Here is a 27,745-nt window from a genome sequence, read left to right as displayed (position 1 = left end):
AGATAATGCAGACTTCTTATAGCTATTGTGGGAATTAAATGAGATAATATGCATAGAATTCTTACCCTGATACCCAGCATATAGTAATTCTTGAATAAATAGGAGTTATTTTTGTATTTTTTTAAACTTACAAACCAAGATATCAAATATGTATTTTAATATTTGATCCATTTCATCTGTTAACTTCTTTTTTTTTATTTCATCTTTGGCCTGCACCATGGTCTTCCTCTTTGTCTATCTTTTTTCCTTTTGCTTTCATATGCCCAACTTTTGTTGGCAGTGTAGATTGCCTTGACTGTATTCTGAAAAGGTTTTTTTCTTGACGTAATTTTACCCACTTTGGAGTCAAGTATTAAAGAAAAAGGAGTGTTGATACCGTAGATAGACTTGCAACTGCCATAAAATCATCCCATATTACTCCACTGTCTGAAACGCAGTCTGTGTTCTTTTCCTTCAGATAAACCGAGAAAGCTGGTGTGCCATAGAGCCGTGCCCTGATGCAGCGTCTCTCTTGGCTTCTGCACGGAGCCCGGGTAAGCAGGTTTCCCAGCTCCCAGTCAGCTTGAAGAACTGACCCAAACTGTCCATTTCCTGGAGACACAGTCCCACTCTAACAGCAGATCATTTGACTGGAAATCTCCTTCCCTGGCGTGTTGTGCAGTAAATCAGAGGAAGGGGTGTCTGTGTGATTTGGGTTTGGAGGCATTTTGTCTCACAATTGAAAATGAGCCACATATATGTAATTACCTCAATTTCATTTTAGTAGTCTTCAGTGTGGCTTTATGATCTGTTAAGTCGTCTGTGAAGGCATGTGTGCTGTGCATATAGATATGATAAAGCTTTCTTAATCTGGCAAAACTATAAATATATATTAAGGATGAAACCTGTGCCTCTCCATTTGACTGCACGTTGAAATTACCTGAGGAGCTTTAAAAATATACCGATGCCTGGGTCTGACCCCCAGAGATTCTGATTTAATTGGGCTGGGGTGTGGCCTGGGCCCTTAGAATCTTTAAAAGCTCCTTTGGTTAGTCTACTGTGTAGCCAAGATTGAGTTGAGAACCATAAACTTTGCAAGTATTGTCAGCAATTGAGTCTTTCCTTAAGCCCCCGTGAGGTATTGGTAACAACAGGTGAGGGTCAAATGCTCTCAAGATTTTGCTTGTTAATGACACAGCACCTGACTTGTGGTTAGTTAGGAGGCCCAGCTTTTTACCCAGGTTTAGCCACTAATTCACTGTGACGTAAGGGGTGTTCCCTGATGTCTGTGGGCTCTTGTCGTCCATCTCTAAGGCATGGCTGCATTTCCTCGGGGTGGGGGGGGTGCTGTCTGACATGGTGGGTAACTGTCCGTCCCTGTGCCCATTCTTGCAGCTGCTGTGTGGACCCCGGTATAATTTGCATTCTGGCCTACTTTACCCAACACCACCTCTGTTTACCCTCCCAGTTTTTACCGACCTGCTTTAAAGATGAGTGGGGCATCGTTTGCTGCTCTTTAGAAACAGTTTAGCAGTGGATGTCCTGCAGTAGTATTAAATTTAAAGACAGATTGTTAAATCCTTTATCTCCAGAGAGCTTTCCTACTGATTCTCAACTGACTTTACTCCAAAGGAAGCATTGGAAACAGATCTGAAAATGTTTTTCTCCATTTTTGTCTCACATGGAGAAAGAGGTTAAAGGATATTGTTATGCTATAGTTTTGTTTAGGGTCTCCGCGTATTACAGGATTGACCCTGTTCACAGATTTAGCTGACACTTCCCCCGTCCAGCCCCCTAGAATCTTCTACTTGAAAGTATACTACCTACTATGTTTTGGTTCCTTAAACTGTTTGGAGTTTTTCCTAAAAGTGTAATTACCCCCAACCACCTAAGAAGTGAAACTGTCTGGCATGTAAAGGTTAAATGAGGTTGCTTCACAATTTGGATATTTACACAAAGTTTCTCCACATGCTGTAGTTTTTCTCATTTAAAGAAATGACTTTTGAATCCCTGAGCATTTTCCCCAGGACATAATCTTGAATTTTGTTGGTTCCTTCCATACTCCAACCCAAAGTGTAACCACTTTGGTCTTTTTAGAGTGATTCTTTCTTTCTTTCTTTCTTTTTTTGCTGAGGAAGATTTGCCCTGAGCTAACATCTGTGCAAATCTTTCTCCACTTTATATGGGGGTCACTGCCATGGCATGGCTGATAAGTGGTGTAGGTCTGTGCCTGGGATCCAAATCCACAAACTCAGGCCCCTGAAGCAGAGCACACCAAACTTAAGCACTACACCATGGGGCCAGCCCCCTAGAGTGATTCTTTTTAAACCTTAATTTAATAAAATCCAAGCTCTGGATTATGCTTCTGTACTTCAGACCTAAGATTTCAATTTTAGGCATAATGTTTTTGTGAATTCTAGGTACTTTCAGTCTTGTAAGTTTCTTTCTTTTGCTTTATAAACACAGCTCAAGAGAGCAATCATGTTAGACCAAATAAGATACAAAGTGATTCTAAAAGATAGTATATTCTTTAATTCTGGATAAATATGAGATAGCATTGTGATTAGCATGGTTCAGCAAAGCCTAGTGGGTGCTGTTGGTATGTTCCTCTCCTTCCTCAACTATAATTTGTTGCATATATGTAATTTTAAACCCACATGACCAGGCAGAGCCTTAAAAAATACAGATTTTTCTTGCTTTTAAAGCACTAATGGCTCAGGGCCCAAAAGTTAGAGACAGATTTATATATGGGTCATAAAATGGCACTGGCCCACCTCAGGTAATATCCTTACGGTGGGATGCTTGTGGAATCACACACCATGGGTTAATGAAGCCATCATGTTTTTCTCAAACGCCTGCTGTGTGCTGAGGCACGGAGTCCTGGTTACTCCATGTATAAATCGTTTGTAACTGTCACTACAACTAGTTTAGGGAGGTGCTAATCATCCCATTTCACTGGTGTGGAAGTGAAGACTTAGAGGGGTTAACTTACTTCTTGCCTGGGCTCTTTCTGCTAATAAGTAGTCAGACCTAGATTTAAGCCACAGAGTCCAGCCCTGAGACCAGCACTCGTTGTTCTTTTTATGCTTTCGTGTGCTGCTCGGCGTTATTCATCAGTAAGGGGCCACGTAGGAAGAAAGGAAGATTTCATTCACTTTGAAAATGTACCAACACGTGATGTAAAGTGTAATTAGTTTTGCCTCTAGGGCCTCCCCATCTGTGGGGGTTCCAGAAAGGCATCAGCTCCATTGCTCTCCCTTTCTCCTTGGTTTTACTCTTCCCTCCTCCTTAACTCAACAATCAACATTATATCACACAGCAGACTCTTTTCCCAAACTTGGTTTCGGGTCCCTTGTAGTGCTGGCTTGGGTTTATTTTCTGGGTGAGGTATTCCTCCCAGGGCTGGAGCTGGATCTGCCCTGTGAATTTTCCATTAGAATGTCTTGAGCTGGTTTGTTTTCCAGTCTGGAATTTGGACGTGGTCTGTTAGACTGCCAGCTGGACAGCCAGCAGCTCAGCATAGTTGCTGTGACAGCCCTTTCTTTTCTTGGCTAGCCCCCCGATTTTCCCCTCAACCACAGAATGGAGTTTTTGATTTTTCCAAGTGGGGAAAGGGGAAGAAGTAGAAAGATCACACCCACCAACTCCACCTAAGTTAGTGCATACTCTGAAATGTGAAAAAAACCCTCCAGAATACCCATGATTTCCAGTCTTTTAAAGGCAGGGCTATTCCCATTGAACTACTAATATGCTCAGAAATACTTTGGACCAAGAATGAAATGGACTAATTTCTTTATTTTTCTTTAACTGAAACATTTTGTATTAATCTGTGGGCCCTGCCTCACTTCCTGTGGCATCTGTGTACTTCTGTGTTGGAATTCTCTCTTAAAATCCTCATTTCTGCTACGAGATTGTAAACTGCCCCCTGCACACACACGAACACTAAACGTCTCTTTTTATTTGGATCTGTCCCCAGACCTACTCAGATGCCTAACCAATAGAGAAGGTAATGTCATTGACAAGCAGTTCGTGACCTACACCAGTGCTGTGCCTTTCCGACCCTTCCTCTAAGATTCCTGGCTAGTCCAGAGCAAATAATTTATTAATGATCAGTTACTAGTTAATTTAGATAAGAGCAGCTTCCTCTTCTGATTATCTCTCCACGCTTATGTTCACACACGTATAGTTATTGTCCCAGCATAGACTTTGAGAATTAAAAGAGACACTGGGGGTTATCGAGTTCAATCTCCACTTCCCCATCCGTGTAGACAGCTCTTCTGAAGCTTCTTGATGCACTCATCCAGCCTTTGCTTCTGCCTGTCTGGGGAGGTGACACTCGTTACTTTATGAGGCTGCCAGCCCATTGCCCAGAGCCCAGTTACGGTGTGGCTCTGTGGCCTCCACTCAGTCGGCTTTGTCTGCCTCTGGACAGCACAGAGCACATCTGCAGCTGTCCTCAGACACAGTCTTCAAGCTCATCTTGAAGCTGCATCTATCTCAAGTGTTTCTACTCTTGTGACCTCATTACCACGCATGCATTTTTGTTTATTGGTGTTTTAATTTAAACGTTATCTAGGAACAAACAATCCTGTGGGTGCGATCTAGCTGGCATATAGTGGCAAGACCGTCCCCATTTTGGATTTGGGTACACTGTCTGTTAATAGAGCCTAAAACTATTAGTGTTTTTTTTGTTTTGCCATCACTTTGTACTATCAGCTCCTCCTGAATGTGCTTTCAGCCAAAAGCTCCAGGTAGAGGCCTCATGAACTGCTAGGGAGCCAGGTTATCCACTCTGTCCCTCATCACTTAGTGTCACCTGCAGATTTCATGAGCACACATGTATGTGTGTCTAAATCACACATAAAAATGCTGACAAGAGTGGAGATGCTTCACTCTTACCTTCAAAACTTCTAGAAGGAGGTTGATGTCTACCTACTAATTGACTTCTTTGGGTTCTTGGTTTTATCATGTGCAAATATTTTTAACTCTCTTGCTACCAGGTCACATGTCCCTTTTGTTTACAAAGTTAATAGGAGAGAATGGATTAAATACCTTGCTCATTTTAATATACTAAGTCTCTGGAATTCCTTCATGTGCCAATGTAATATTTCGTCAAGGCCACTTCCATCTGGTTCACCAGAGTCCCTATCCTAGTTATTGAACTGAAAACAGATTCTAGATAATACTTTTTTTCTCTTCAAGTACAGTATTCCCCCGATGTCAGATCTGGTTAAGGTAGGAGAAGTTAAGTAATTATATTTCTGTTATTACTCAGCAGAGCCAGTAAGTTTAACACACTGATACATTTATTAGCTATGCTCCCCTTTGTCTTTTGTCCCAGTATTTTGATAAAGTAACACGTTTCCAGAAAGAACTTAAATCTCAAAACAGAAATTATCCACAAACCCTATCACATACTTTCCTAGTAAGGACTTCTGATTTTGGTAGCAAAAGAAAAAAATTCTCTAACTACCAGGAGAAAAAGATTCCCATTTAAATACCTAAATGGTGGGATTTATGTGGAATTATGCCTTTACATCATCATTTTTATCTTCTTGTCCCTATGGTTTACATGGCAAAGTCCTGATTGTACTGTAATAACTGTGTCAGCCTAGAGTTGGAGCACCAGAGCTGAAAGCTACTAATTTGACTGCGTCCTTTACAGCTTCTTAATGAGGGAAAGGAGTGGGGAAGGGAGGTTAGTTGGTGATTTAAAAGGCTGCTTGCTGGAATGGAAAGAAACTGAATTTTTTTTTAAGTATTGGTTGAATAAATTTTTTTTTCAGAATGTGAGAACTTCCTGGATGTTGGGCTGGGCAGAGAGTGTGCCTCAAAACAAGGTGTCCTTAAAAGACAATCCGGGAGTGATTCTGACCTCTTCCACTCACCCAGTGAAGAAGTGGACAGCATCATCTTCTCGAAGGTACTGTTTGGCTCAGTACGTGACTCCTGCCAGTAAGTTGTGATCCTGCTAGGCTTGCAGGGCTTCATTCCAGTTCTTATATGATCTCGGAGAAGTGTAAAAGTTCCCTTTTGGAGAAGGAAGCTCCAGGTTGCTGGGGGCTTAGAAAAGGCATTGGCCACTTTATTTTCCGTAGAATCATGGCTGGTTACATGCAGGTTAGGAAGCTCACATTGAAGCCTAAAGAAATGGACGTTCCTTTGGGGCGACTTAATTCAGATGATGGTGAATGCTTTTCAGTGGGCAGGAAGGGACCGCAGCTCAGACTGTGTGATGTCATGTGTATAAACTAACCACAGAGTCATTTTTGAATAATGTGTTTAGGCCTGAAGCTCACTGCTGAGCTTGTTGATGTCACCCTTCCTCATCTAGCCTGCCTAATTGGAACTTTCTAGATCTCTGCCAGGGAACCCAGGCTTTCTCCCTGGTGAAAAGGCAAGCCCATCCGCATGAATCACCTTGTGTTGTCATATAATTTGAGGCTCTCTAGGGGCTGGGGGTGTGGGATGCTTTGCCTTCTCTTGCTTCTGTTTGTGTCTGGTTGCAGCAAGTTCTGCTTTGTCTCCTAAGAGAGGGCTTTCCCACAGCAGGAGCAGCGAATAAGAGTTGTCACTTAAGCGCTGCAAGTGGTTGTCTTAACAGCGCGAGGGTAAAGGGGCAGAAGCACGCTGGCAGCCGTGATGGTACCTTTCTGAGGGTCAGAAGTGGTGGGAGCAGTCAGTTGTGTCAGTGGTGAACAGTTCTCCGAGACAGTGCGATGATGCTGTGTTTAAAGGCTCTGCTAGGAGGGGACGCTTAGCGTTCTGGGATTCTGGTCTGGGGCATAGTTAAGCCCCTGTGAACATACCTCCAGCGCTTTGGTTTCGTTTCTGTCCAGCGGCTCTCATGTGCCCGTTTGGCCTTTGCTGACCCTTTGCCACCTTGTTCCTTGTCCTTCTGTTCACTGTCTTCCAGAGGTCCATGGAAAAATTCATGGAACGTCAGGATTCCTGTCCTTACTCATAGGCAGTTGACTCAGGGCATCCTGTAAAGTGAAAATCCACATGCTGGGAAGATCTCTTCCTCTCTGAAGTTATTTAGAGAGAGGGAAGCCAGTATGATATCTTAAAAAAATAACAGAATTTGGGTAATTCCCACTATGATGTTGAGGTTTTCATTGTAAGGACTTCTAAAGTGTCCCCTACCCCAGGGGAATACCATTCTGAAGGTGCATGTCTCTAAAAATCCCTGTTTTTGTCTGAGATAAATAGATTAGATCTTATCTTGAAGCTCCAGCCTTAAAATTGAATCATTGATAACCACTGAAACTGGGTTGTGAATACATGGGGATTTGTTAAACATTTATGTATGTTTGAACTTTTTCATAGGAAAAAGTTATTTTAAAAATTGAAAAGTCTTCGTGCCTTAAGGCACTAAGTTTTGTGGGGAAAAAGAAGTTGAGAAGTCTTCCTTAAGTTAGTCTTTAGTACTTGCTTGCCACCTCCTAGTACATGACAGCGTGTCCCTGGATGTTACCATCTCTGCAGAATGGTGGTTACTCCCGGTCGCTACTTGAGCGGTTTTCCCAGCTAAGTAGGGGTAGAATTTCCTGTATTCTGTCTTCTTATTCAAACTGCCAAAGGCACTTAGGAGGCAGTTCAGACAAAAGGCCCGTGTATATTTAGCCTCTTTTTCATGATGACTAGACAGGTACAGGTTTTAGAAGTTGAAGCGTACTCCCCCATTAACTTTCAGCCACATTTCATAGCCGGGTTCCTCGGAGAAAGCAGACGTGGTGGGTGCGTATTCCCCTCTTCGTGTGCATGCGAGGGTGTCGGGTAGCTTAGGACCAGATGAGGAGGGCTCTTCCACTTACTACTGCCACTTTCCCAAAGCTGTTTGTGAGCAGGAGAGGTTCTGCAGTGAATGTTTCACTAGCGTTAATACACCCAAGGGTTTACATAGCATAGGAGAGGGCAGACGCAGACTGATATTGACAACGTGCTTGTCATTCGTGAGGCACTGAACTGAACTTTTTACATGTATGCTCTCATGTCGCGCTCCCAGCAACCCTGCGAGGTGGGTTTATCCTTTTTGTACTCCTGAGGAGCTGGAGACTCTGGCTGGTAAAGGTGATTACTCAGAATTACTCAGCTGATAAGTGACAGAATTGAGATGTGAGCCTAGACCTGACTTTAAAATCTCATTTTCTGTTGTTTTGCTCTCAGTCTGCAGACAGTTTAACAGGCAGTGATTTATATAGAAGCATGGCCGTGGCAGACAGGCCATCGGCGACTTCCTTAAAAGTCTTCCTCGGTTGTCATCCACGCAGCCTGTGCTGCAGAACATCAGGCTGGCCCAGACTTTTTCCCCAGGCTCTAACCCTCCTCTCCTCCCTTCTCTGAAAAAGTAATCTGTAGGCAAGGCATTGCAACATCCTTTTCTGCGAACCATGAGTGGTGCATTAGGTCATTTCCTGCAGCCATGAGTGTGACTCTGGCCCTACAGAGGTCTCTAACGGCCTGCCATGTTTGTCACAAAGTCCTCACCTTAACCTTACATTTCCATTCAGTATGCCTCCTGGTAAATAGGACTCGTTGGTGAGTGTTACGAGCTTCATGCTTCTTCGTAGGAATATTTGCTGATTGCTAAGGTCTTTCTTTTTTAGATCAACAGCATAAAATTTAGATTTTGCTTTTAAAGTGAGAAGAAATCTTAAGATTCTTTTTGGCACTAGCTAAGAGGGGAAGTACAATTGTAAAACAGATGATCTAGGCTGCCATGTTATCCAAAAGGATAATTGAAGTCCACAGAAAATAGCGAGTTTCTGCCTTTTTTCCCAAAGAGAGAAAAATCAGAGCACTTACACCTTGTTTTTTCTCCAAGTTATAAGACAAATCCACAATTGATGTAGAAAAAACAAAGTGACTCCTGTAAGATGCTGAACCTTAGGTAGTATTCTCTCTTCCACATGCTGTAGTTTCCTCGCAAGTACGTGATCACCAAGCCGAAAAATTACCTTTTATTTTTTAACCTATTAGGGATAAGATAAATATATTCACTGAATCCAAATTAGAAAAACTCTAATTGCTTATGCGCAAGTATTGAAATTACTAAATTTCAGAACTGTGAAACAGGGATAATGCTTGCTATCAGATACTGAAGCTTCTTAGAAAAAATATTCCACATAAATGGATTAAGGAATTGGCATATATTAGGTGCTTAAAACATGAGCTATTATTTTCCAAGGCACATAGCACAGTGTCATATATATAACGTAATAGATAATAACAAATATTTGATGAATAAATGAATGAAAATTAAAGTATTTTGGCATGATGCCTTCAGGTGTAGCAATAAGATACAAAGTGGGTAGCTGTTTTTGTATTTCTATGAATGAAAGTGTGTGTGATGTTTACAACTCTCTCCACACACATACGTCATTCCCATATAGTGTAGCTCTGGTCAGGGAAGCCAAGCAGGCATTTTTCCTCAACATTTTATTAAGAAAATTCTGAAACATACAGAAGAGTTGGCAGAAATGTGCAGTGAACACCCAATACCTAGATTCTACAGTTAACTTTTTATTGTATTTGCTCTCTTACGTAACTGTGTTTCTGTCTGTCCTTCTATCCACCCTCCAGTGCATCTGATTTCTTTGATGCATTACAAAATAAGTTATTGATATCAATACACTTTACCCCTGAACACTTAGAATTCAGTGTTTGTGTATAGGGTTTGGGGTTTTATTTTTTGTAAAATTTATATACAATGAAATGCACAGTCTCAAGGTACCATTCACTGATTCCCCCCCAGCTTTATTGAGGCATAATTAACAAATAAAAATTGTATATATTCAAAGTGTACAGCATGATGTTTTGAAATATGTATACATTGTGAAATGATTACCATAATCAGACTAATTAACAGAGCTGTCACCTCACATAGTCACCATTTTTGTCTGTGTGGTGAGAACACTTGAGATCTACTCTCTTAGTAAATTTCAGGTATATAATATATTATTATTAACTGTAGTCACCATGCTATACAGTAGTTCTCCAGAACTTACTCATCTCATAACTGGAAGTTTATTCCCATTGACTAACATCTCCCCATTTCCTCCACCCCTGCAGCCCCTGGTAACCACCATCCTACTCAGTTACTATGAGTTTGACATTTTTAGATTCCTTGTATAAGTTAGATCATGCATATTTGTCTTTCTTTGTCTTGCTCATTTCAGTCAGCATGATGCCCTCAAGGTCCATTCGTGTTGTCACAAATGGTATGATTTCCTTCTTTTTTAAGGCTGAATATTTTCTCTATCCATTCATCTGTCGATGAATACTTAGGATAAGTTTCCATATCTGGGCTACTGCAAATAATGTTGCTATATGAACATGGGAGTGCTGAGATCTCAAGACAGTGACTTTATCTCCTTTGGATGTATTCCCAGAAGTAGGAATCCTGAGTCATATATGGTAGTTCTACTTTTAATTTTTTAAGAAACCTCCATACTGTTTTCTGTACTGGCTGTACCTCTGTGACTTTTAATAAATGCTTTCATTCTTTGTAACTCAAGCCCCCAGGAGGATATAGACGGTTATCGCTATTTTGGGATGTTTCTTCATGCCCCTTCCCAGCCTGTTTCCTCTCCAACCCCCCAGAGACAACAACTGTTCTCATTCTTTTTTCCACCACAGATTGATTTTCCCTCTTTCAGAACTTCATATAAATGGGATAGAAATATTATCATTTCTCTTGAGTAAATATCTAGGAATGGAATTGCTAGATCATGTGGTAAGGTGTAGGTTTAGTATTATAAGAAATTGCCAGACCTTTTTCCAAAGTGGTTGTACCATTTTACCTGCTCACCAGCAATGTATGAGAATTCTAGTTGCTCTGTGTCCTTACCAATGTGTGTGATTGTTTTGTTTTAATTTTAGCATTTCTGGTGTGCATGTCATGATATCTCATTATGGATTTTGATTTCTATTTCCTTGATGACTAAGGATGATGTTAAAGACATTTTCCTATGTTTATCGGCTACTTGTATATCTTCCTTTAAGGAGTGTCTGTTCAAAGCTTTTGCTCATATAAAAAAATAGATTGTCTTTTTGTTGTTGAGACGTAAGAGTTATCTATATAGCCTGGGTACCAGTCATTTGTTATAGTTCTGTTTTGCAAATACTTTCTCCCAGTCTCTAGCTTGCCTATTCGCTTTCATGATGGTGTCTGAAGTTTTTAAACTTTGATGGAGTGTAATTTACCAATTTTTTATGGCTGTTGCCACCTATGTCTTGTCCTGTTATTGATTTGTCTGCCCCCAGTCACGATGTTTTTTTGTAGAAAACTTACAGTTTTAGCTTTTACATTTAGGACTAGGATCCATCTCAGTTTTCTTTCAAACCCTTTAAAAAGAGCTCTGTAGTTTATAGCAATGGGGTCTAATCCTAGCTCTACCTAGAATCTAAAAGAGCTAAAAGAAGAAGAAGAAAAAAAGCCTAAGCCTTACCCCAGACCAGTTAAATTAGAATCTTGAGTTTATTATGTAACCTCTTTGAGCCTCAGTTTTCTCATCTGTAAAATGGGAATAAGAATACCTACTAAGTTGAATAGTTGTGAGGATTAAAAGAAATAATACATCTAAATCACTTAGTACGTCCCCACATGTAGTGATAATCCAGTACATAATTACTACTGAAATTTATATAATAGTTATATCGCATGTCTATTTAAGTAATAGTTTAACAAGCTTTGTATAGACAGCATCATCGTTTAATTTGACTTTTTCATTCACTTTTAGGGATGTGATTATTTTGTAATTGCAGTCTCTCTACTTTATTTGACCTGAAATTAAACAAAACAGTATCCTTGGGTCACTCCATCTGCTCAGCCCTGGCCCTGAAGTTACAGCCGTCCCTTAAGGCTGGTGCTTGTAAAGAGCAGCCACACTCACACCTTTGTGTTGCTTGGGGGCCTGTTCTTTGCGAGCATTCTCTCTGACTCCTAGGGATTTTTGGTAGCCTGACAAGCATTGCAGATTTTCAAGATTACATGAGCCCTCAGGAAGCAGAAGCTAATGGTAGAAATAATATTTTTGTGTGTGTTCCCATGCTGCCGTATGCAGGAGGAGAACCAGTTATGAAAACCCCAGGGAGGAAGGATGCTGTGTCAGTCTCAGGCGCAGGTTCGGTCTCAGTCTCCCAGTGTGCTAGCCTTCTCACGTGCATACTCCACTCCCACCCGCCCCTTCTTGCCAATTCTGCCTTGCTATGTCTCTTCTGCTTCTCTGCCCTCACCACATCCTAATACTGCATCTGAAGAAAAAAAATCTTGTGTTTAGCGGAAAGTGATGTTTTGACCATCTGGATACATACTTACATAGATACACGTGCGTAGTATGTTTCTTAAATATATAAAATGACTTTCAGGGGCTTGGGTTGTTTCTCCTGATTGTCTGGAGGAATGGTACCATGGCATCAGTTGCACTTATACATTTTAAAACCCTGGCTTTGACTTCATGTAAATCAGATCTATTAAGGGTGAGTGTCCTAGTTTTCTAGGGCCGCTGTGACCTGTCACCACAGATTTGGTGACTTGAAATAATGTAAATTTATTTTCTCACAGTTCTGGAAGCCAGAGGTCCTAAAGTCAGTGTGCCAAGGGGCTGCTTTCCTTCTGGAGGCTCTGAGGGGGCCCTCTTCCCTCTGTCACTCCCAGTTTCTGGTACTTGCCGGCAGTCCTTGGCTTTCCTAGGATTGTCAGTATGTCACTCCAGTCTCTCCCTCCATCTTCACATGACGTTCTGCCCTGAGAGGAGTGTCTCTTCTCCTCATAGTGTGAGACACCGCTCCTATTGGGTTTAGGGACTACCCTGCTGTAGTATGACCTCGTCTTAACTAATTACATTTGCAAAGACCCAATTTCCAAATCAGGTCACATTCTGAGCAGGACCTGAATTTGAGGAGGACAGTATTCACCCCAGTACAGTGAGACAGCTGACATCCTAAACTTGTCTTCTAAAGTTGGGATTCAGGAACATTTACATTTTCCGTCTCTGTGGAGAGTGGGCCCAGGAATAGAAACTCTTTAGGATGCCCAGGTCCATCTTCATTAACTTAAGAATAGTCGATAATTTTATTTCAAAATATACCTACCCTATTTTAGAACGTCCTTGGTAAAGCATAGTTTTGTTTTAGAGCGGCTAAGGGAACACCGAGGACTTCTCCGATACTGTCTTTGAGATCTTGTCCTTACAGGGTTTTTTACAGCTAATGAAGATAATGGAACAGGGCAGTTTTAGTTGAAACGAACCCGGGTTCAAATCTTGCTTCTGGCGCTCATGGCCGATGTACTTGGGAGAGCCCGTTAGACAGTCTGGACCTCAGAGTCCGCACTGTCCAGTGAGCCCCTCGCATCTTCTGACACCCTCAGCCTCATCCCATATGCATCGTTTAAAGAGCAATTAACCTAGGAAACTGGATTCTACAGGGGGAAATAAAAACCAAACTCAGGAGCTGGTGAGATCCAGCCCCAAAGCTATAAAGAATGCTTTTAAGTGTTATGTTAAACTGTTGAAGAGGCTTTCCTAATAGAGGACTTGTTTTCTCTTCCAAAGCTAAAAGGGCTCGTTAGTTCTCATCATTTTTAAAATCTTTCTCCAAGAACTGTAAGTTTCTTCACTCTTAATTAAAACTTCGAGGTGACTGGCTTAGAAAAATACTGTGAAGAAGGAAAATAATCACGGAATGCCTTTCCCTCTTCTCTGCTCCGTGTCCTATAAGAATGCGAGGAGAGGACAGTGCCCACATCTGTAACAAAGAGTGACCGTCATCTTTCAGATGCTTTTACAAATCTTTGGACGCCATGAAGCTCATCTTTCCCTCACCCATCAAATTTTGTGTGCTGGTGTCTTTGGGCAAGTAGAGAATGTCAGCCTACTGGGATCAAAATTGCACAATTCCTCTTAGGCTCTAGAGGCCGGCTGGGGAAAGAGCATAATCACTTTATTAGAGATTCCATTACCAGGACTGATTATCTTAGGTACAGTTTGGCTTGATAACACTCAGCCAGTTCTCAGTGAAATGAGCAAAAGGGAATAGATTTCTTCCATTTAGGTCTTTGTGGCCAGAATTTTGGCATTCGTGGTAGCTTTAGGTGGGATTATAAGCTATTCTGCATTTTTCAAAAGGCCACTGAAAACAATCGCAGACTTGCTTTTGGAATATTAACTTCAGCACATCATTATTGCAGCCAAGCAGACTACCTTGTTTTTAGTTAAGACCTGCGAGAAAAATTAAACCTAATATGATATGAATTTAGAGTTTTCATACAGCAGAAACCCAGAGACACATGGGTTTCCTCTGTTTCAGTTGATGGTGTTGACTGAAAGAACTGACCTGAGTTAGGTTTCTTTCCCTCTTTAAGAAAGGAAAAATTATGTACTTGTAGTCCAGTCGCTCTCATAACAGAGTGGAGAGAGCCTAGAGCTAGACCTGTACCGTTACTGGAGGCTGTTTGAATCCAGCTGCAGTCACGCTTTAAGACAGAAGTGTCCGTTTGTTGGAAGCCAGTTGTGACCTTGCCCGTCAACCCACTATGAAGCCATTGGCTCTGTTGAGAGTGACTGAGGCTGTCTGCGTGGTCCTGCCCTTTTCACCCATACGCGCTTTCTCTCCATTACAGCCCGAGGAGGAGCAGTTGGGCTGTGATATCACTGGATCCAGCTCTTCCACTGATGACACAGCTTCCTTGGATCGACACTCTTCCCATGGCAGTGACATATCCCTGCCCCAGATCTCACACTTGAGCAGGTCCAGAGATCAGCAGTGCCTCGATGGCTCCCACGGCCATGGGGTGGGAGCTGAGGGTCGAGAGAGTGAGAGCGAACCTGCTGGCTCCGGTGAAATGGAAGAGGAGGAGATGGACAGCATCACCGAAGTGCCTGCCAACTGCTCTGTCCTGAGGAGCTCCATGCGCTCTCTGTCCCCTTTCCGGAGGCACAGCTGGGGTCCTGGGAAGAATGCAGCCAGCGATGCAGAAATGAACCACCGGAGGTGAGACGGCAGGCTGTTGGTTTTGTCTCTCAGTGTCTGCTTGCTTTCCATTTGATGATTTGGTGTTAGAGTTGGTAAAAGATTTTAGGAGGCACCATGGTATAGAGGAAAGAATATAGGCCTTGGAATCAGGAAAATCTGTGTTCAAACTGCAGCTCTGTAAATTAGTGTGTAGATAACCTTGGGCAAGTTACTTGAGACCTCTGAGCTTTAATTTTCTCATCTGTGAACTATCTGCCCTTCAGAGTATTTGTAATAATAAATATTACAAATGAAATATGTCTGTTAGGAGGTGGATGTTTAATAAATTACAACATGTATTCAGGCCAGATTTCTTAATGAAATTCATAAATTAGAAAATATGGCAGGGAATAGTTTCATATCAGTTTTGAATTAATACAGTGGTCCCCCCTTATCCGCAGTTTTGCTTTCCGTGGTTTCAGTTGCCTGCAGTCAACTGCGGTCTGAAAATATTAAATAGAAAATTACAGAAATAAACAATTGGTGTGTTTTAAATTGTGCCCCGTTCTGAGTAGCTTGATGAAATCTCACGCTGTCCTGCTCCATCCTGCCTGGGATGTGAATCACCGCTTTGTCCAGTATGTCTACACTGTAGTCACCACCCACTCGTTGGCCTGTTAAGTTAGGAAAAGCATAGTCTCTATAGGGTTTGGTACTGTGCGTGCTTTCAGCATCCACTGGGGGTCTTGGAAGGTTCCTCCGCAGCTAAGGGGGGACTGCTGTAAACATGAAGTCTTAAAGTCTCCACACATCTGAGTTTTTCGAAGCGCTTCAACAGGAACTGCCATCTGTTTCTAAATGCAGAAAGTTTTGATAAAGTCTAAATTATCAGTATTTAATCCTCAAGAAAGCATAAGAATCATTAAATCATTGGTATTTTCCATGTATCGTCCAATCTTTGGGGGCTTTCGTAAGTGTGACTCAGTCTCAAACCTTCGGTTTGGAAGCGGGCTGTACAGAGGCTAAACTGGGTTTGGCTGCTGACCGTTGGCTGCCTAGATGAATTAAGCAGATGGTTTAGCTTGCAAGAACAAGTGCCGTGATGCCTTGATGTATATGCAAAGGTGTGTTTACTTCAAAGCTGCTTCCTTAATGAGGAGAAGCAGCTAAGGGCGAAGGCTGGCAGCAGTTTGAAAACAATTGATGTGAACAACTCACCTGAAGCAATTACTCTTTTTTAAAAAATTCCTTGTCCCCTTTATAATAGTGTGGCTCAGATTTCATAGCTGTGAGTATGTGTAATCTGATCACTTTCATTCACTCATTTGTTCTGTTATTTAACCAACATGTATTGAGCACCCACTGCATGCCGGGCATTTCTAGGTTCTAGAGACACAGAAGGGAACAGGATAAAGGCCCCACCTTCGTGGAGCTCACAGTAATACCTTACACTTTCTTAGTTTGCTACTCTGATTTCAGACTGCTTTAATAACACATTATCTCAGGTAATTTTCCAGTCTTCTCTCTGAGTCAGGGGGTCTTATCCCCCATTTTTGCAGATGAGACTATTGCAGATAGTTTTATCACTTACCCAAGGTCAGTAGAATCCAGGTTTCTGGGCTCCTGGCAGGTGCTCTTTCTATGATTCTATATTATTCTATGGTGGAGTTCAGGATGCTAATCTTAAAAATACGCAGTTCCTTTATCTGCTGGCTAGTTTTTTAATAAACATTTGAAATCCTAGATTATATAAAAGCAGTTTCTAAAAGCTTTCCTTCCCAGCTTTATTCATGCTGTGCTTTTTTTTTAAGCATTCACACCAATAGAAAAAACAAGAATGTGAGGAGTGATCCCTACAGCCAGAATTTTCTCCTTGATACAAGCGGAGCTTCCTGACAGGACATGCTTGTCTTAGATGATAACAGCGTCAAGAAATGAGAGTTTTCTTATATATAGTCTGTTTTACTTCATAACCTACTATGGATCCCTCTGCCATGACTTTGATCTCAGAGCTGGATGTGACTTTATGGATTGTGTAGCTCAGATGAGGAAATTAAAGCTCAGATTTGCTCAGATTAAATGGTTTGCCCAAGATTACATGGTGATCGTAAGACTGAACTAAGGCTAGAACCTTATCACCCAAATTATGTATATTTCCAACCCATATAATATCATGGAATCTTCTATTTGAGAGCAGCATTAAGGACTAACCACTGTCCCAATACCTCTGGAGATAATGGAATAAGAGTTCAGTATATCAGTTTAAGTAGACTAATTCTTATAGTATTATCTGCATAGCATAATTTTAAAGTCTTAAGAAAACCCTTCTAAAGTTTTCAACGGCCTTCCCCCCCCCCATCCTTTTACTTTTATAGTTTAATAAGCCTCATTCCTTGTCATCTGATTAACTCCTTGGAGCAAGGAGGGAGCAAAGTAGCCCTCCACAGAAGATGTCAGGCCCTTTTGGTTCTGATGTTTTTCTTATTGCACATTTTTTCATTCCCTTACTTCCTGTACTGTTCTCTTTGGTGATTGTATCCCTTCCCAGTGTGATGTCTGTGTGTTTCATGCATTTGTATCCATTTTGTTTCACCTCAACACTGACCTCTTCCATCATTCATTTTCAGTTCAATGCGAGTTCTTGGGGATGTTGTCAGGAGACCTCCCATTCATAGGAGAAGGTACAGAGTTCAATAACTTGATGGACTAACCGTGTTGCCTCTGAGCATATACTAACAAGCATCTCATTCCGCTTAATTCATTATTAAACAGTCTGTTTTTAAATAATGTCACATTTGCTTCAGGCAGATAAAATATAGGTAATTATTAATTGCTGATGTCCATTCCATGTGAAATAATTTCTTCAATCTGAAGTTTTTCCCTATTCTACTTTTATCTTAAAAAAAAATTTTTTTTTAGTATTTTTTTCCGTCTTTCACTTATTGGTGTCCCGATCACTTTGATAATAGGGTCACACCCAATTTTCTCTAGGAGAATTCAAAGGAATGTCTATGTTGTGCCTCCCTGATGGAGCTTGGGGAGTACTTTTTCTTTCCAAGAAAAACAAAAACGGAAGAACTAGAAATATGTGTGTGCTTGCACACAGGCCCTCCAATATTTCCAACATATTCTTTAATAATTGGGTGAGAGCCTTTATTCCTAGAGCACCTGGCACTTTCCATCCCATTGTTGATGTGAGCAATCCTTACAGTAAGTACGAGGCATCAGCCATCTCAGGGGCCCTCTCAGTCTGTTAGTTCTTTGATTATTTTTTGTCAGGTAAAATTTTGAGGCTGCAATAAGTGCTGATTTGCTTTAAATTGTTCAAATGCTGAGTTTTGTTTTATTTTTATTGTTCAGAAGTCGTTAGTGAGCTTTTCTTTCATTGTTTGGGAAAAAATTTAGAAATCCAAAAACGACGGTTAGATTACTGTTAGCTTCTCATATTAGGAGACATTTGTAAAGATGTATTTTTAACTATCAGCTGAAGCTGTTGGGAAGCAGGCAAATTAATGATCTTTCCCACATCGTCGTTTTCAAGTGGATGCTTGCTTTAATTCCGGGGTTTAGACACAAAATTGAGTTCAAATACAGATATTCTCAGAATCTCAGATAATCATGACTCTGGGTAAGTTTTTCTCCAGGGGCACAGTAGTTAAATGTCTTTTTCAGTGGAAGTATCTAAAACCTTTAGAGGTTTGTCTGACTCCATTAAAGCTCTTCAATGTGAACTTACTAAAAGACAAGCACGTGATGACGCTGGAGGATGACAGGTTGCTGGATGCAGTCCAAGTTAGCAAGTAGATACAACCGGCATCACGTCTCCAGTTACAGTTTTCCCAGTAGTCATATTTCTGTAGGAAGGACTTGAGGTATAATTTTAAATGTTGTATTAAGCCTTAGCTAGTAAAATTGAAACATTCCAACAAGTATTCAAAGGTGAGGAAACAGGATATTTATTTTTTTTAAAATCTAGAGCTAGAACTTCATAGATCTGAAAATAAAACCAAAGAACCATTACATGTTTCCTCCACTAATTGAGGAACTGAGGAAATTAGGATGCTCTCAAAAATACTCAATTGCAAAATGAGTTTTCTGCTACAAGGAAGAGCAGTTTTTCTGCTGCTGTAGGACCATCCATAGCTTCCTTCCGGGATCCTTGGAAAAGCTATTATCTGTCTCTCTGTTGCTCTTCTTTCTCTTTATCTTAAATTTCGTCCAAGTCTTTCACATCATTATCATTTTCTGAGAGTAAAGAGATGTTTACATCTGAAGAAGGGGATTATTTTTATGAATGATAATTTGGTAATATATATTCAGTTACTGGTTTACCACAGTTCTGTTTTTAAAAAGAAGTTGGATATTTAGGTATAATGTGCCTTTTTATTAACAGTTTGGAGATTTAAAATTAAGTTAATAATTTCAAAGAATGGACTGCTGAGTTTGTGTGTTTGTCAGCTGTGTCATCAGGGCTCACTTCTGCTCACGCCAGTGAGTGATGTCAGTCTGATCTCGTGTACCAGACTAGAGACGTGTCTCAGCTGTGGATTTCTGCTTTTTGCTTTTGCACTTGTGAGCTTTATACTGTTAATTTAATGTGATTTAAAATGTTTTACTATTTACATTATTTTTAAATAATATTTTAAAAATTTACTTTTAGAAGAGCCATCGGGGTAGCTCTTATATTTATTCTCTCACCATTTTCCTTGTCTCCTTTTCTCTGTCAAAAACTCCCACTTATTACCGAAACAGAGTTATTAGATGAGATCAAGATAGGCGTTTTTGGTGTCTGCAGGTCTCCCATTTGCACGATTCAGGAGGGAGCTGAGTGGTTTTACTGTTGTCCAGGAGCTCTGTTTTCATCCTGCTTCTAAAAGCAAAGGCATGTCAAGTAGCAGTGTATTTTTAAATGATGGCTTTTGTTAGTCAAAACTCCTGACCCGTCACTTCCCTTTATAAAGTACCTGATATTTTGAAATGATTCTTTTTTAGCAGTTGTATTTACTTATTAGCATTTCTGACCCCAGATTTTCTGTCCCTGCTACTTGGGAATAAATATCATTGCTGAGATAATCAAGGAAGTAGATGATCAAATGGAGTTTTTTTTTAATCTTGGGAAAATGGATACAAACCTAAAATTAAAAAGACACATTTCTAACTCAGTACCATAGAATTCCTTTTTTTTTTTAAAAGCATCTTCATTATCATTAAAATAGAAGGAAATGTGACCATTGTTATATGCTTTATGTTTAGCATAAGAGCGTGGTGAGTAGGGTTTGAAGATGGATTTGAGTGTTGACTGGGTGTTGTTATTCTGAAAGATTTGTGAATTGTCTGTCTTAAATGGATCCTTCATGGAAACACTCTTGAAAAAAACTCCAGACTCAGTAAGCCTACCCCTGTGCAGTTTGTCCTTATTCCTTTCAGCTAAGGGTGATAGATACTATGGTAAGGGAGACGTGGGAGCAGTGGGATGTGTAGATTGTCCCCAGTAGTGGAGGTCGAAACACTTCTGTGAGAACGCCAAGGAGGAGGCTACAGGTGATGTGGGCTCTTTGTTCAGGGTCCACTAGAAGGAATTATTGGGTTTCAGATTGAGCTTGTTACCTTCTAAAGAGCTCACCTAGTCATTTCCAACACGTTGTCTAGATGGACATCAACAGAACAATTTTAAAGTTTCCATGGTTTTTGTTCTAGACTTTTTCTAAACTCTAAATCAGTGTTACATTCCTAATTTTTTGATGATCAAATAAATCTGTCTGTCTCTAACTATGCCCGTTCTTTTTAAACCCAATAACCCCGTCCTTGTCTCCCCTTCTCCCTCCATTTCTGTTTCTGCCATTGATGTCATCCTCAGTATGAGCTGGTGTCCCTCTGGTGTGCAATACTCTGCTGCCCTGAGTCCTGACTTTAATTACAGAAGGTATGGTATTGTTACATGTCCAGCCGCCAAATGGGGAACCATAAAATATGGCATCTGGGCTTTTGGCTTGGAGCTGGCTTCTGTGTGGCTGGAATGCATATGGCAGCCTGCTTTGTCTGTGAGCACAGTGTTCAGTTGCCTCTGCTATGGGTGTCACTAATCCAATTGAAGAGGCGCAGCCTAAGAGTTGGATGGTGTACCTTGATGCCTGTTTGTCTCAAGTGGCTGTAGATTTGGTGTTTTCTGCACAGACTTGTCTCCATGGTGTGATGGACAACTTTTCTCTTTGTTTTGGTCTTGTCCTAATTCCCAGATCCTAGGAATTCCCCCATCCTGAGGAAAACAATGACAGAAGCAAGGCAGCTAATAAGATGCACTTATTTCTATTATGCTTCCAAATCAACCAATTTTTAGATTCCAAATTCACAGACTCCTCGTCGTTTCATATTCTCTCAACTAAGCAGCTAGATGTAATTACTAAAACATTTTCAGGATTAAGTTCTGTGGTAAGCATAGATCTGGTTTTCTCAGGCTTTACAAGTAATTCACAATAGAAAACTAAATTTCTTCTTGACTTCGCCTGTCTTCTCATCCCTGGTATTGACAATGAGCTTTACAGAGACATCCACTCGTACTTAGTCATGATTTCTATTGTCATATTGGAATAAGGAAAACAAAATCCATTGTTTAATTTACCAGCTAGAGAGAATAGAGGCATATGGTTTCAGTTCATAATAAGTAATTTACGAAACAAAAAAAGCAAATGTGAGCCCTTCTGGACTGGCATGCAAGAAGTATTTGTAGCAATTAACTGTACAGTTTGAGCAGAGATAACTAAATAGCTTCAGTATACTTTCAAATACAGTTTCAGCTGCTTGTAACTGAGGACACGGTCAGCGGCAACTCTATTTCGAGAGCTTTCCTACTTTAAAGCAGTTTCCACTGCACTTGTAGCAGATATGAATTATTCTGGCTACACCCCGAGGAGGATAGATTGCTGACCTCTCTCTGCAGCCTCCTGCCTCCAGAAAATGCTCTTCACTCTGCAAACCTCAAAATCTTTATTCCAGGGATCCCATTTTAGATACCAAACCCTAAATTGGTTCTTTTCCTTTGTCAGTATCAAGACACAAAAGTTAAAACTCTGGACTTAGCTTTTCAGCCTGTTCTGTCAGGTGTTACATGTGCCTGTCTGCAACTAACAATTCTCAGGAAAACTGTCAGCTAATTGTTGTCCAGCCAGGTGCGCACAGATGATAATGCTCATAAGTAACACTTGGGTTTTCTGGGGTGGGTGCGTACCTGCGAAGTTATAAAGGTCCTCTTCATGGATGCAAGGGCAAGTCTGAGTTCCTCTGTTTGCCTTCTGAAAGTTACTTATGCTCATATTTTCTCTGTGCCATTTAATTCTTTGGTATTAGCAGAGTTATATTCTGGCAAAGATTAATTACATCAGATCAAGGAAAAAACATAAATAAAAGATCAATAAGATAAATATGGAATATTGGCTGTCTATATGGTATACTGAGAAAAATCGGAGAAAATGACCTTAGATAGTGCAACATTCTATGCAACATTATTCTATCAAATAATGAGGTAAGAAAATCTAAGTATAGTTATTCTTTCTTAGCACACCAAGACCTGTAGGTGGCACTCATTTGTGCCATGCCCTTGTAAATAGTTTTGCTAGATGACAAAGAAATAATGCAACTTAAGGGGATTTTTGTATCCTCCTTCGTTTCTGAGACTCAGAAATAGAACAAATTAACTCTTGTGCTCTGTGTTCAGTTTCAGTCTAGAAGGCTTGACAGGAGGGGCTGGTGTCGGAAACAAGCCAGCCTCGTCTCTAGAAGTAAGCTCTGCAGACACCAGAGAGCTCAGACACCCCTTCAGTGGTGAGGAGCGGGGTGACTCTTTGATGTCACTTTCAGAAGAGGATCTGGAGTCAGGCCAGAGAGAACATAGGGTGTTTGATCAGCAGGTAAGGATGAAATGGGTGTATGTTGCTGATTTCCCTAAATAATCTTTATTTTATATCCTAAATATGTCCTTTGTTCCTCATATTAGGAACAAAGAAGGCAAGACTTATATTGATATAAGGCTAGTAGCTATAATTACTTACCCATTATATAATATATTCGCTCTAGCACAAAGCAAGTTTTTAGCACTTAATACTGAAGAATACCATTCATCTGCATAGATTTGAATATTCCATCAAGGCAAACTTTTTTAAATTAGGAAAGTATCCAGGATATTAAATTGAGTTTTTCCTTCTTATCTGAGGACTTCTTTTACCACCGCAATAGTAAAATGAGTCTTGAAGTTAATACATACCATTATTAAATTTCCCAATTCTCAAAAACATCCAAAGTTGCTCCTTCCTGGAAAAAAATTCTGATTCTTTGTCTTATAACGTTGTCTAGAAATGACTGTTTATTTTCTCTGCCTCCTGTCACTGCCAGAGTTCTTGAGACAGCATCTACACCCCCGCCTTCTCTTTCTCACCACTTGAGGATCTCTCGTGTCCACCTGTGTCACTCTCTTCACACGCCTGTCTTGAAAGTCATGGACTTCCTTGTCGACCAAATCAAGTGACTTTTTCTTAGTTCACATCTTCTCAGGCTCTTCAGTATCACAACACTTTTGACAATCCCTTGGGAAGTTTTTGAGTGGCAAATTTGAATTATATGATTTTACAGCATCCTACACTACCCCCAGTCCTTTCTCCCCCTCTTGGGCCAAGGAGACCATGGATTAATTTTTGAGAGGATTCCAGGATACGCATTCAAATGAAACATTTCTAGTTAAAAAAGTTAAAATACCTGTCTTTGAATAGGTGACTGGAGTTTTAGGTAGAAATATTATGAAATATTTCTAATGAAACAAACAAAAATGTTAAATAATCTATTCCTTGAATAGGTGACTGAGGTTTTGTGTAGAAAGATAATTTTTTATTACATCCTGCTACATAGCAATGATGGGACCAAATGTAAATTTGGCACTGGAGGATTATCTTACTAACAAATGGGTCACTTATGCTCATGTGAAGGCCTAAGAGAATTGGGGCCTAATGAAAATCACACTGAAGGCCTAAAGGAGTTGTGCCACCTTTTTCCCCTCACCGCACCTGTGTCATCTTGGCCTGATAATTTAGAAAAAGTTAGGAAAAATAATAAGAATATGGAGATTATATTTATTGGAGCAAATGATTTAGATTTATTCAGCCTAATGGTAACAGAAAAAGGGAGGAAAAAATAGAAATAATTCTTTGGTGACTACTGAGAGCATTTGATAAGTAGCAAGTCCGAAAAATAAATTGCATTTCATGTGTATAGAATCCTTTGGAAGTCATTTGCAAGACCAGATAAAATACCAAAAATTGTAGACTTGTGAACAGAATCATAGACTAAGAGCCAGTACAGTTGTTCGAACATCATAAAGTTACACAACCCTGGATGGTATAGCCTAGAACACACCTAGGCGATGTGGCGCTGATCTGATAGGACCACCGTCATATATGCGATCCATCGTCGACCAAAATGTTATGCGGCACGTAACTGTCTGTCCCTTTGGATTCTGCTTAGGCCGTTGTGTGTGAGAACTTCAAGCCCATTTGAGTTACTTGCCGAGGGCCTCGTAACTGTCTGTTAGCTAAAGAGTGTTAAATTCAGAATTCCTGGCTATTAGTCTTGCTGCTTCTTTCCATGTCTTTGAAGTAGATGAGTTTTAGTGAGGAAATGAGAAAATTTTAATTTTCTTAATATTGTTTCTATGGTACCCTTTCTGAAACTGACATTTCCAGGAATTTGGCAGATTAACCCTGTCTTTTAGTAAGTGATGTTCGTTACCACTGATGTCTTTCTAATTAGGTCTTTCTGAGTAAAGTTGTCGACATTTGAGTGCCTTGCTGTGCGTTAGCCTTCCTGGCACTCTGCTTACCCAGAGTTTTTCGTCTTGTGTGCAGCTTCGGAGTGGTGTCTCAGCTGCTTGTATTCCTGATCTGGACAAGTTGCCTGCAGCCAACTTCCTATTGAAGGTCTCTGCCTCTCACTGAGGTCATTTTTCAGACCTCACGGTTGTATTTGAAACATAGCAACTGTTTGCCTCAGACTCCATGGTTACACGTGGAACAAGCTCTAAATAATCAGAGGTCTTCGGTGCAGCTGAGCCAAGTTGATGCTAGTAACGGATTTTCGTTGCTTCCCTTCCAACATGTGCAATTCAGGAGGCAAATTTCAGTCTACTATGAAGGGAAGGGGTTTATGAGCATTAAAGTCAGTTAACAATTAGTATGAGCTCTCTCAAAACAAAAGGGCAGGGAGTCCCTCATCACTAGAGTGCGCTGGTAAATACTGGTTGACTCTCTTTCAGGGATGTTATTGCAGGAACATCTGCAGTTGGTTGGCTTGCATAGCCTTGAAGCTGCTGTGGATTTACAGAGGGAATTAAGTTATCACACTGCAGCCACCCTCGTGTTCATGTAGAAGCAGTCTGATCTTAGAAGAGGAAATGAAGGAGACTGAGGCTTCTTTCCTGATGTGCACCTGCTCTGCTTGTGATCTTGAGACACTTTTTACTTGTGTCTCAGTTTCCAAATCTTTAACATTGGAATAATATTCCTGGTATCCTGCTATATATCTCTTTAAGGGGTATTTCTATTTTCAAAGAACAAGAGCTGTATGTGGTTTGGTAATTCCAGTGAAATTATTTTTATCTGATTATGCATTCAGCAGAGGTTTATTAGCACTTACTAAGTTTGAAACATTATTAGATATTGTGAAGGATGTGAAACTACTGTAAAGGATGAATACTCTAATTGTCCCCATTTTACAGACAAGACAACTAAGGCTCAGAAAAGCTGAGTAACTTCTCGGAAGTGGAGCAGCTGTCAAGTTGCAGGGACGGACTTGAATGCAAGTCTGACTGCAAATCTGTGCTGTTCCCGTCCTGGTGCACTGCCTTATTTTCCTAGGTTGAGTCAGAATGTAAAGTTTGTGCTTGTCTAGAAATATGAGAGCATGTACTTAGAACCTGTTCTTTGCCTTTTTTACCTCACAGGCATGTCACAGATCTAAAAAACAGGGATTTAATTACTGTACGTCAGCCATTTCTTCTCCGTTGACAAAATCTGTCTCATTAATGACAATCAGCCATCCTGGATTGGACAGTGAGTATAGTACTTTCTTTAATTAAATGTATTATACTTTAAATACTTTTCCTATCATTTTCTCTCTTTAAGACCCGGTAACATTACCTTCCAGAATTGTCTGCCTCTTCCTCTGATGAGTGGCTCAGCACTAAACACAAAAGAGCATCGAGCTCAGCCGTGGGATCTCCCTCCTCTCACTACCCAAAAATCTCCTGAATATATTAAACTCATAATGTTCTTGGGCCTAAACCTGACACACTCTTTATTTTGAAATAATTTCAGTCTTTCAAAATACTACAAAGAATTACCATATATTCTTCACCTGGAGCCCCCAGATGTTGTCATAACACTTGTCTTCTCAGTCTCTCTCCCTCTCTCTGTCACTTCCCTCAAAGTTTGTCCTGAAACACTTGAGAGTAAGTTACAGACATAGTGCTCTTATGTCTCAAAGATATTCTCTTATATTACCACAGTACAATTGTGCAGATTTTATCCAGTATTAATTTACTGAGCTCTTCAGAAGTCTTCAGCTCACAAAGGACAAAGGCATAGTTAGTTAAGCAGATACTGAGAGGGTTACATCTGAAAGTGATCAGAGGAACCGCATGCGGATGTAGGATCCACTGCCCACGAAACTTATGTACAGATGTCTGGCGTCCATAAGCACAGGGCATTCGTAAATGAAAGATGCTCATACACGTGTTTGAATTGGATCCAGATGTTTGCCATGGAAAGGCAGCTACCTTGTTCTTTCAGAAATCTCCCTTTTTCTGTTTTATTTTTAAAATACTTTTTTCGTGAGTAGTTGCAGGGTGAGATTTGATATAAAGAATTAAATTCTCATTAAAGGGGGAGTAATACATCCTTTGCTGACAGACCATGTATTCAGGAGGCTGAAGCAAAGGGATTAAATAAGGTCTCCTGTTGTTTCTGGGGTCTCTTCAGTGTCCCCAGTATAACTTAGTTTAAAGGGGTTGGGGACAGAAGTAGCTGCCCCGCATTAATGGGATGTTCTGTCTCAATTTATGACTTACTAGAGGCCTTATCTTTTCAGTTTCCACAGTGGAATTAAGACAGAATGGATGATTCTATTAACTTTGTCCTCATTTTTGTCTGATTAATACTTCACACACAAATCTGGCCTGTATGACTAAAGGTGCCCCATGACGACTTATTCTAAAAATGCAGATATGACCTCACAGAACCGTGACAGAAATAGCTTTTCCTGTCTTTGCTTGAGTTTTGGTTTTGTTTTGATTTGGCTCTGGGTTGGAGGTTTTGCTGCTATAGAGTGAAAATTATTATAACAAAACAGTTTCTAGTGGATTTGATGAGCCCGGAGTGCTGGAGCTCAAAGACAGGAAAGCACTCCTCAGTGAGACCCTTCCGCCCTGGGTGCCTCCCTCTGTGACGAGCGAGTGTTGTCGCGTGGGGGGCTTCTCCTCCTTTAGCAACACTGCCCGGAACCACCAGAGTGTGGCCCACAGGCGGAGCTTTTTCCTATAGTTTGCCTCATGCGTGAAACACGTCATTATTTTTCCTCCGAAAAGCAGGATGGTTTTTGACTGTGTTTTCAGTTGCTAGCCAAACACTATAAATAATGCAGCCAGCTCCCAGAAAGCGCCATCCTAGAGTCCAGGAGTTCCGGCACAGAGAGCTTTTCTTTCTGTTGCTGGGAGATTTTCTGCTCAGCTCACTGAGGGGATCTGAAATCAGTAGTAGACTGCTGTCAAGAA

The 27,745-nt window shown here is 40.7% G+C and overlaps 1 protein-coding gene across 19 annotated transcripts in view; it reads left to right on the top strand.

Annotated features, from left to right (window-relative positions):
* AKAP13 (A-kinase anchoring protein 13) overlaps positions 1-27,745 on the top strand; it is a 326,473-nt gene that overhangs the window by 233,570 nt on the left and 65,158 nt on the right. For 10 of the 19 annotated variants that reach the window (XM_014842529.3, XM_070495786.1, XM_014842525.3 and 7 more), the window contains 7 exons: positions 458-533; positions 5,766-5,902; positions 14,606-14,976; positions 17,565-17,618; positions 20,795-20,860; positions 22,649-22,841; positions 25,919-26,027. In XM_014842529.3, coding sequence (XP_014698015.3) covers positions 458-533; positions 5,766-5,902; positions 14,606-14,976; positions 17,565-17,618; positions 20,795-20,860; positions 22,649-22,841; positions 25,919-26,027 — 1,006 coding nt within the window. The remainder of the gene's footprint in view (positions 1-457; positions 534-5,765; positions 5,903-14,605; positions 14,977-17,564; positions 17,619-20,794; positions 20,861-22,648; positions 22,842-25,918; positions 26,028-27,745) is intronic. The other 9 variants (XM_070495794.1, XM_014842531.3, XM_070495791.1 and 6 more) reach the window with 2 other exon arrangements.

This window comes from Equus asinus, chromosome 2, assembly GCF_041296235.1.
Source record: "Equus asinus isolate D_3611 breed Donkey chromosome 2, EquAss-T2T_v2, whole genome shotgun sequence".
NCBI lineage: Eukaryota > Metazoa > Chordata > Mammalia > Perissodactyla > Equidae > Equus > Equus asinus.
The sequence above is the reverse complement of the archived record's forward strand: the minus strand, read 5'-3'. Positions and strand labels throughout refer to the sequence as shown.